The following is a 10,242-nucleotide window of genomic DNA, read 5'->3' as shown; positions in this document are numbered from 1 at the left end:
CCCCCCCCCCCCCCCCATCTGATTAAACGTTCGACCCATAGACCGTATGGTGGTCTATGGTTCGACCTCATGTGTTAGTGATAGTGACACAAACATCTTAAAGTGTCCACTGAGACTTAGACAGACAGAAACAGCGTATTGTGAGCACGAGCTGTCAGTTTGTTTCTGTTGTCCTGACAGCTGGACCACCACACGTTCGTCGGGAAGAAAAAAAAACACTGACTGCGCACGTTCATTATGCTAAATACTAACTTGCCACCACTGAATGAACTCAGGAGAGAAACTCACTCTTGGCTTTGCTGAGGTGCAGGGAATGGTCGGACACAGGCACGCGGAAAGCCTCTCCAGGATAGACGTGTCCTCCCGCGTAGTTGTGACACTGGGAGTCTTTTACATTAGCGCCTTCCTCTGCAGATGTTGTGAAGAGGAAGAGGAGAGCGCTGCAGAGCACACGGAAGCGGTCCTTCTTTATATTAGTGTGCAAGAGAAACTCCATTGTATCTTCCCCTTGAGAGCACCCAACCACTGACTGGCTATGGCTACGTGTTTCAGCTTTTAAGCAGGATTTAAGTCTCGTCCTCTTTCTCTGCTTCTTCCTCCTCTTCTTCTTCGTCTTTTAGATTTTGCTCCAGCTGGCGTCCTTGTTGTTGCATTGCTGCCATCTTCTGGAGATGATTAGCTCCTGACCCCCACTCCCCTCACCACATTCTTTCCTCTTTAACCCAGTTTCTTCAGTAAAATAGAAATACCACAGCCTTGCAATAATTCAACATCCCCCTTTCTTTTAAGATACATGTCTCCATGCTACTTATTTCCTACACACTCTTAATACCTGATCTACTTCATATTCTTGACATTTAGCCTGGGTTGCTAATTACTGTAGGGGTTTAACATTTGGAAGTATCTTTGAAATAAAGTTTTATCTTCACTCTGCATCATCCGGCATAGCATGCTGCCACACGGACCAAGAGACACCTGTGTTGTAAAGTTTTATAAAAGCAAAGTCATAATAAAAGTCACACCCGATGGAATTTACAGACCATTCATGATTTTCCTGAATAAAGCTTATTTTAATAGGGAAAATGTGACATAAAAGTTTACAATTTACAACTTTCCTTTTCGTCAGGTTCATCTGGTTCTTTGTCAGAATCAAAATGCACATTTGCAGTGCAGATCAAACTTTCCACCCCACAATTAAACTACTTGATTTGCGTTGTTATTGTCTCTATAAGAAATGCCTTAACTGGAGACTTTACTTTTGATCAAATTCCCTTGACATGGGACTAAATACCTTCCTTAAAAGCAAATATTTAGATGATCAAAAAATTGCTAGTGCTACCTCTACTGGTATAGTCCTACAAAATGAAAAGGTAATCATTTGGAAGACATGCCCTATTGCATTTATAAACCAATAATTACTTTGCTGAAAAAGTAACATCACTATGGTTCACTGAAGTACAATCTCAACGTTTGGGAAAATACTCAACATACTGCACATATAGACAAAGAGGAGTACACAAATACAGTATCATACAGTCTTTTTATTACAGTGGCGCACACATAAAAACAATGTTTCCATAGAGCGCATCCCTGCGTCATCTGTCACCCTCAATGTAACAGTTTATTACAACAAATACTCGCACTGTGTGGGTTGTATTAAGACAGGTATTGACATTTAAAATTTTAGTCTGTCTTCTTATTTGACTAAATACTTTCCACATTACAGAAAAGACCTTTCCCTTCAAGCACAATGTTTAGGAATACCCATGACTGAAAAATAACATGGCAGCTCGCTGATAGCAGTCTTGATATACAAGTTGTTATTTTGCTACCTGATGCTTTAGTGTAGTCATTTTCTTTTTTTAACAATAATGTGTTCAAGTACTTGACAAGAAAAAATAAAAAGACTGAAATGTTAAATGTCCATGTATCCCTGACCATCTGAGCCAATAATGTACCACTACTAAAGTTTTTAAATAGCACAAAACACCTTCTGAGCAAAACACGCAAGTAGCACACAAAGCTACTGAACCAACAATACTTTACTCTTATGGGAATATGAAGTTTAGCTGATGAATGCACTCTGACTATAAGTCATCATGTTTACATTCAGCGTTGTTTTCCTCAGTAGATGTTTCAGCTTGTGGTCATTTAGAGTGTATTTACACACATTGAATAAAACCTTTCCAAATACATGAAAATGAAAAAAGGAGCGGTTTATGGTTTTGTCATGAAACTCAAACAAGGCACCTGAGCACCAGAGTATCGGCATGAACCCACTGTGAACACGTCTTCAACCATCTGACTTTTAGATGCGTTAGCATCAGCTACCCAGCTCGGAGTGACGACACATCCATCCTCTAAACAACATAAGATCTGCCAGGCACGTTTGGTTTGGCAAGATAAATTAAAATATTTCAAACCTTTCCATTTGTATTCTTCAACCTCTTTTAGAGTATATTAAAAGAAAAAAAACATTTCCTATATATTAAGGAGGTTGATAGTAACAATAGACTTTACCCTGCTGCCTTTTATGGTTCTTTGTAACAGGTTAAATAAAAAGACAAAAATTGGTAATGGTATATCATGTACACGTCAACATAAAGAGTGTGAAGCAACAGCGATGGATGGCCATTTTCTTTCTTACACCTCAAAAGTGACCCGAGATTATCATCAATCAAGCAAATTTAGCTATTTTATTCACATGAGGCCAGCTTTGCAAAACCTTCTAAGTGCTTAATGTTAAAGGAAGCCTATATTCCTTAAATTCAGTAGATTAATTAATTCTTGAGGTACGCTCTTTAAATTAAAAACAATTAAGGTATTATCTTGTCAATCTTTGTTAGTTTCATATTCAGCAGATCTTTGAGAATATTGTCCCTGCTGTTTAACTGTACAGCATTGAAATTAATTTACTTGCTGATGGTTAAAGCTCTGGGTCTGAGGCACCAGTTGATGGTACATTGTATGATGTGTGCGCTTGTGAGTGGCAGAGGGGGGGTAATATATTTATGGGTGGATGACGTGATGAAAAGAGGGCATGAAAATACTGAAAAATACTTTAGCTAACAGACTTCAGCTTGGTCCACGGGTTCGTACCGCGCACCTCCAGAGCTGGGTTGTTGTAAAAGATGTGATTGCACAATTCTTCCAGTGGGGGTTCAGGATCTGTGGTGGCAAACTGAGCAGCATCTTCGATTTCCTTCCTCACCGCCACATCAATCTCCTGCAGACCCAGCACAGGCAAGAGAGAAGGTTATAGTAGTTTCGAATAATTACAACATTATTTAGAGAAGAGAAAAAGAAAAGAGAAAAAACACACACACACACACACACACACACACACACACACACACACACACACACACACACACACACACACACACACACACACACACACACACACACACACACACACACACACACACACACACACACACACACACACACACACACACACACACACACACACACACACACGTCAATTTTTAAAATGCTAAATTCTGTCACAAACTTCTGATCCCAACCAGAGCATACCTGACTCACTATAAAACTGAATCTATTGCTATAATATTGCATTGCTTGTGTTTTCTAGATGCATTTCATGTAGAGGCCTTGCACCTTTATGTTGTTAATGTGGTTGGATGCATTCTTGACTACCTGTCCACCAGGCTGTTTGTTTGGTAATTTGTGGTTTCAATCTCGTTAACCCAAACGCACATTAATTCCAGTCATCTTCACAGTAAAATATGCTTCTTCCCCTAAGTGTTTGTCTTCTTTTACAAATTGACAACCTTGTTGAAAACACATGGTGGGGACTCTTGGATTAATTATGGTTTCAAAATCTAAACTAAAAACAATATTTAAAAAAGTGCTATTGATGATAAATATACCTTGAGCTCCTCTATGCTGGCCATGTTGTTGCTGAGCATGCGGTCCTTCAGCATGGAGATAGGGTCACTCTTACCACGGACCTCCTGGATCTCCTCACGTGTGCGGTAGCTGAGAGGGGAGAGATTGGTGCAGGGATGTTGTAGGGATGCACTAATAGAATCTTTTTTTTTTTTTTTTTTTTAGAGCTGACACCAAATCCAAGTACTACAACTACATTCCTTTTACTAACCACTATTAATATGAAGATAATTTATTTGGGGTCATTCCAACTAACTATAATAATTGAAACATTGGTGGAGGAATCTGGTATTTTTGTTTCAACAGAAAAAAATTCAGGTAACTTGGCTATATTTTGTGGTGTGTTTACATTTCTCGTCATGTCTTATTGAAGCCAGGCATTTGCTTGCCACAGATAATAGCAATATTAGAGTCTGTAATCACTCCATCCCTAGGCTGTGGTCTGGGCACTGGGCATTGCAAGGCCACTAGAGCAGGAAGGAGGGTACATAAAGACTACTGTGGGACAGTGGCAGAAGCAAGGGGCAGTGGCACAGTGGGGATAACATTTTTACATCCGACTAATAATACATGAATAAAATAGTTACTAATCCAATTTAAAAGGTGCTCAAAGTGATGTCACGCGTGTTTAAGGCTAGAACATTTGTTGTCACATACAGCCAACATCTCCTCACTATCCGCGAGCTGCCAGCCCCCAGAACACACTGTGAAAAAAAACTGCGGTCTCTGTAGACAGCCCAGGGTCTACAAACGGCAACAAACGAGGTATACACAAACAGTGTTCCAGCGTTCCAGCCAATAACTGACAAGAAGGATTTGGGGGTGAGGGTTGTGTTGTTAGTGCGCGGAAGCACAGAAGGGGGAGGGGACGGGATGAGGAGGAGGAAGGGGCAAGCTAGTCTTGTTTTGTTTGAAAATACTTCTAATGTAAACAAAAAGTAACGTCAGCCAACATCGCTTAGAGCACCTTTAAGAAATGTGCTTTAAAGATAATATATGTATAGCAATCAGTCACGGCAAACATTTAAATTGTGAGAAATGAAAGTTCACAAAAGATCAGGAGCTGTGATATATTTTACCTGACACCAGGATCGCTCATGCTGTGTCCATGATAGCGATAGGTCTGAAGCTCCATGAGCATGGGACCCTGATTAAAAGGTAGAACAAAATTAACATAGCTGAGAAACTGACAACCACATTTCCTGCCATTCACATTTAGTGTTTTTAACTCACCTTCCCAGATCGGCAGTGATCAGCTGCAAACTTGGTTGCTTCCCGAACACACAGAACATCCATTCCATCCACCTGGACACCACAAACAAGAAATACATTATAGTGACTTATACTGAACTGATCATATGGACAACAACACTCACAACACTTTTTTTTTTTTTAAATTAAGTTTCACATTACAAGAAAAATTGCTGTTGACTAAATACATAAACTCACAAGTTCAGGGCTACTGTGTGTGTGGGGTACTGCATCGTATATTAAGGTTTGGAGTGATACTAGATATGCATCATACTAAATTACATTTATTTGGCAGACAAGTTCTCACCACAGACATTTTGCTCAAATTTAAAAACTAAAGCTGTGCAAACATAAATAAATAACATATTAATTATATTGTATAGTCTCTTTAATCAGTGGGGGGATAAATGTTCAAAGACATGAAGACATGAGTAAGGACAGTACCCTGAGACCAGGAATGAAGTCTCCTCTCTTGTAGTAGTCTGTGCTGGCTGCAGATCGCTCCACTGACGTGCCCATGCCATACCTGTTGTTCTCACAGATGAAGATGGCGGGCAATTTCCAAAGTGCTGCCATATTGTAGGATTCAAAAATCTGACCCTGTCAAATTCACAAAAGGATTTCTTTCAACGTGGCACATATATGACATATGACTGTTCTTCATTTTGTTAGCTTACATTAGAAGTATAGAGCAAAGTAAATATTATATAAGTCTGTTCATGTAAACAGCTTGGGAAGCATCTTATTTCATTTCAGTTAACTCTTTTGGGGAGGTAAACCATTTTCCCTGCGGCAACTTTATGTCCCTGTGTTGAATTTGAGGGTGTGCAGGTTGGTTCAGTTACCGTATGTCTATAGAATCAATAGCGGCTCTGATTCAAAAGTAGAGAAATAGACTATCAGGGCCCATTCAGACCAGAAAAAGCAGGGTTGTGCAGTGTTGGGAGTGTCACTTAAATGGCCCCTTACAAGTAGACTTTATATTTCAGGATTATTGTTTTTCGTTTATAGTACTCTACATTTCTGACCACACTTGAAGGCAGCTTCATTTTATGGAGAAAGAGAGAAAGAAGAGAGACTGAATGGGTTTTGTCGTTTGGCAGTCAGGTGTTCCACAAACTGCTGGCCAGTTAAGTGCTTGTGTTTTGTTTTTACCCTCATAGGGGTCTAAAACTTCCTTGTGGCATCAATAGAGGCAATGATGTTTCCTGTTTACTGTACGGGACTGTCACACCACCTCAAAATGGACTGACAAGTCTGACTGACGGTTAAATGATTGGCCACGCAGGGTGATGTTGGGTTGCGTTTCTCCAAAAGTTGAATCTCGTTTTATTTTCCGGCTCCGCTCTGCAGCCCCCACAGCCGCATAGATAGATACTCATGAAGTATAGTAGCAGTAGTTATTAAAGTACAGTAGTATAAAACCATTACTGGAGAAAGACTGTCGAAGCCGCTATTGATCCTATCCAGAAATTAAACAAAACTAGACTAAGGCTGCGTTCACATGGCCTCTGTCGGCCGTCTTTTTCAGGTCTTTTTGTTCATTTTGAATGGGGGTAGTGCATTCAGGCTGTAGCGGGGGTAAAAAAACGCAGCAGACCTGAAACAAAACGTTGAGACCGAAAAGTTGGAGAAACGCAACCAACTTGTAAAGCCGCGGTGGCCAATCATGTAATTGTAGATCAGACCTGTCAGTTTATCTCTGCCTCAAGAACATTTTTAAACATTATGAGGGTATAAAAAAACAAAAAACACAAGCACTGAACGGCTCAGGAGATTGTGCAATAGCTGGTTGTTTCCTGCAATAACAAAACTCGCTGTTTTCTTTCACTCTCTTTCCCTGTGAAATAAGCTGCCTTCAAGTGCGGTCGGAAACGTCAAAATCTGTGAACGATCTGACAGAAAACTGTAAGTAATTGTTATATACAAAGTCTACCTGTGCTTTGTTGATGGGAGGTTTAAGAACACAACAGGACGTCACACAAATGGGCCATTTCATTGATACTCCGCCCCGCTGCACCACCCTATGGTAAATCATGTTGTGAATACCCACTGAACCAGAGGGATTTCTGGCCTATACCTGATTTGCAGCACCATCACCATAGAGACTGACAGACAGCTCGTTGTTGCCAAGATACTTGCAGGCCAGAGCAATACCAGCACCTAAGGGAACCTGGGGAAAATTCAGAGATTTCTGGGGTTACATAATATCAATCTCAACGTATAAAGCTCTCGTTCAAACAACATAACAAGAAGCTATTCATGAAGTGGAGTCTTATGTTACTATGACTTGTTTGGCACTGACACAATGACATTAGTCTGGGTGTTGCCTCGAGTTTAATGACAACTTATTGCTTGAGAAATCAAATAACATCAAAAATTTCTTGTTGTTCTTGGTTTCATGCCATAATATTTCCAACAAAATTGAGGCACCAACCACGCCTTTACGAAATATGCAGGCAAACATAAGCATGTTTGTGACCCATGTCACCTTCTTTTAGACCCACTATACTTCCACAATATTAGAAAACTATCAAAGCAGACCCACCATACCTTAAGACATATCAAAACTACTTCAAACTGACAGGATACTGGTAGGACATGTACATTTATGTTTACAGCCACAGCATGTGAATCGGTACGTTCCACTTTCATCATCACTCCAGCTCAGAGAGCATGTGAAACAATGACAAATTCACGAATTCCCTTTTCAAAACAGCCTGCTTATAGACTTCACTAATATACCTGAGCTCCGACAATTCCATTTCCTCCATAGAAGTGTTTAGTGTACATGTGCATAGAGCCTCCTTTGCCCTTTGCAATACCTCCTCTTCTGCCTGTAAATTAAAAACAAAAACATGCAGGGGTAAGAAAGCTGAGGTGGAAAGATAAACAGAAGAACTATTTACATCTCAAAATCAACCGTAATTAGAGCTCAAAATGATCTTGTGACAGAAAATGTCACAATGTGTCAGCGTTGCAGACTCACCGGTGAGCTCAGCCATGATCTCCTTCACAGTCCCTCCTCTGGTGTAAGTGTAGCCGTGGGCGCGGTACGCAGTGATCAGGTGGTCTGTCAAATTAATACCTGCTTCGATTCCAACTGCACAGGCCTCCTACAAGGAGAAAAAAAAAACAGCTTGAAATTATGTTTTTTGAAATGTAGTATATTGACATATTTAAAAAGGTTTTGCCGTCAGTGGAATTATAAAGTGATAAATGATATCTGGTTGTATTACAAGGCAGACTTCACTTTATGCCAATTCATATTTTTTCCACAGCAGTAAACATAAGACATTACTATAACATTGAAGTGAAACTCTTTCTATATTTTTACTATAGTTTAGGAAACCATATAGTGCACTCAACCTGGCCGTCGTACAAGTGGCAGAAGCCTCTGATGATCTTCTGCTTATACAGCTGATCTGCTTTCAGCTCCATACGCCTTATGGTCTGCATAGTGCGGTAGTACTGCAGACCCTCCTCACGAGTCATAACCACCTGAGTGGCCGGGGCCTCATCCAGCTTGTGGATGTCACATTTCTAGAGAGAAGAAAATACCCACAATCGCACACAAGCTGCCATATGCATTGATCAGTTTCGTACAAAATTCACCTTGACGTTTGAAGCTTACCTTTATTTCAAAGGTAGCCTCGGTTGTGAAGTCAGCATATGTGCGGGCTGACACGACTGCTGCAGCTCCCTGCATTGGAGACAAGATTGAAAAACAACTAAAAAAAGACAAATCTGCTAAGGTTTGAAAATGTTCAATACAACACCTGAGTTTTAGTATCAATACCAAAGCAATACTTTTCCCCCCCCTTTCTTTTAAAAAAATACATGTTTTTAAACAAACCCTTTTTTCCTAAATCACATAAATCAGAAGTTATTAATATTAATTTTCAATTGTATTAATTGAGGTCTAAAACAAGCCTGCTGTTCTAGTGTGAAAGTATTTTGTTTTCGCCGCAGTGAACTCTGCTCTCCGGCTTCCTAGATAGTGCTATTCTGATTATTTTCCATTGAATATTTAAGTGCATAAGTGTTTTGGAGTAGCACTGTATCCATGGTGCTTGAGGGGGGATTCAATTCTTCATGCTCTGTTTAGTTGTGCATGATCAAAAAACTAAACTGACATAACCAACCTTAATTGTTTTAGGTAGGAAACATATAACGTTATATCAAAGTTGACCATAATTATTACACATTTTAGGTATCTCATTCTATTTAGCATGAAAACTATTCAGAATAGATAATGTCCAGCTCCTGAATCCATGTTGAGAACAGAAGAGTTAAACTACGTAAAATATAACGTTATACATTGTGCATATGTGTGCATATGTTGGCTAGCTGAGTTAGCCAAACAAGCTATCATTCGGCCCTACAAGGTCAGAACAGCGACGACAGTCTTGTTTTGGGTAAACGTTGGCGGTCTTAGAGGGAGACTGTAATGCAGTGTTTGGCTAAGAGCGTCCATAGTTTGAATTTAATATACTTACATTTCTCTGAGCACAAGCCCTCAGCACATTAGAGATATTGGTCAGCATCCTTAGCTAGCTCACGGCTCCGTCCTTCTGCCAGGCTCTGTCCTTCCGGCTCCGCTAGCTCTTCTTCTCTGTCTTCAATAATGGCAGAAAATCCTCTGCTGCCACCACTTCTCCTCTGGTCTGTTTGTGATAACCCATGTTTAAAATAATATTCTTTTGGATTAAATAAATAAACAATGGTAATAATACGTATTAGTATTACTGTTACAATAACCAATCCGTTTTTATTTACATATTTTTCTGACCTAATTAAAACCGAGTATGAAGGAAAATACTGAAGTGATCATCCTCCCTTTGCCACAAAGTAAGCTCACACCATGATGATGTTGACAAAACACAGAAATTAACATAAAGAATTGCCATTCCTCTACACGAGGAAACATATCATGTTTTATATGTTTTATGGGCAATGCATGAACAAATAATATTTCGGTTTGCCAAACTCTATGCTTACAAAAGTGACTTTATTATGTTATTCTCTGTTCATCCATGGGATCCACCACAAAGGCTTCTTCTTCTTCTTCTTCTTCTT

General features: G+C 39.8%; 2 protein-coding genes across 3 annotated transcripts in view; both read right to left on the bottom strand.

The window, feature by feature from the left end:
- The window catches only part of prdx4 (peroxiredoxin 4), a 3,052-nt gene extending 2,459 nt beyond the window's left edge, over nucleotides 1-593 (bottom strand). Inside the window, exon 1 of the mRNA XM_032534286.1 lies at nucleotides 289-593. Coding sequence (XP_032390177.1) covers nucleotides 289-496 — 208 coding nt within the window. The 5' untranslated portion in view covers nucleotides 497-593. The remainder of the gene's footprint in view (nucleotides 1-288) is intronic.
- A 928-nt stretch (nucleotides 594-1,521) lies between these two features.
- pdha1a (pyruvate dehydrogenase E1 subunit alpha 1a) lies at nucleotides 1,522-9,823 on the bottom strand. 2 transcript variants are annotated; one of them, XM_032534284.1, is made up of 11 exons: nucleotides 9,663-9,823; nucleotides 8,798-8,866; nucleotides 8,533-8,706; nucleotides 8,153-8,279; nucleotides 7,909-8,000; nucleotides 7,244-7,336; nucleotides 5,608-5,763; nucleotides 5,146-5,217; nucleotides 4,992-5,059; nucleotides 3,894-4,002; nucleotides 1,522-3,226 (listed from the first exon to the last, which is right to left on the bottom strand). In XM_032534284.1, exons 1-11 carry the CDS (start codon nucleotides 9,708-9,710, stop codon nucleotides 3,062-3,064), a joined length of 1,173 nt encoding a protein of 390 aa, XP_032390175.1. In that variant the 5' UTR covers nucleotides 9,711-9,823; the 3' UTR covers nucleotides 1,522-3,061. The 2 variants fall into 2 exon arrangements, with proteins under 2 accessions (XP_032390175.1, XP_032390176.1); XM_032534285.1 differs by lacking the exons at nucleotides 1,522-3,226; nucleotides 3,894-4,002 and adding an exon at nucleotides 4,247-4,410.
- Between the last annotated feature and the right edge of the window lie 419 nt (nucleotides 9,824-10,242).

This window comes from Etheostoma spectabile, chromosome 13, assembly GCF_008692095.1.
Source record: "Etheostoma spectabile isolate EspeVRDwgs_2016 chromosome 13, UIUC_Espe_1.0, whole genome shotgun sequence".
NCBI classification, from domain to species: domain Eukaryota; kingdom Metazoa; phylum Chordata; class Actinopteri; order Perciformes; family Percidae; genus Etheostoma; species Etheostoma spectabile.
This window is presented reverse-complemented; position numbering and strand designations above follow the sequence as displayed.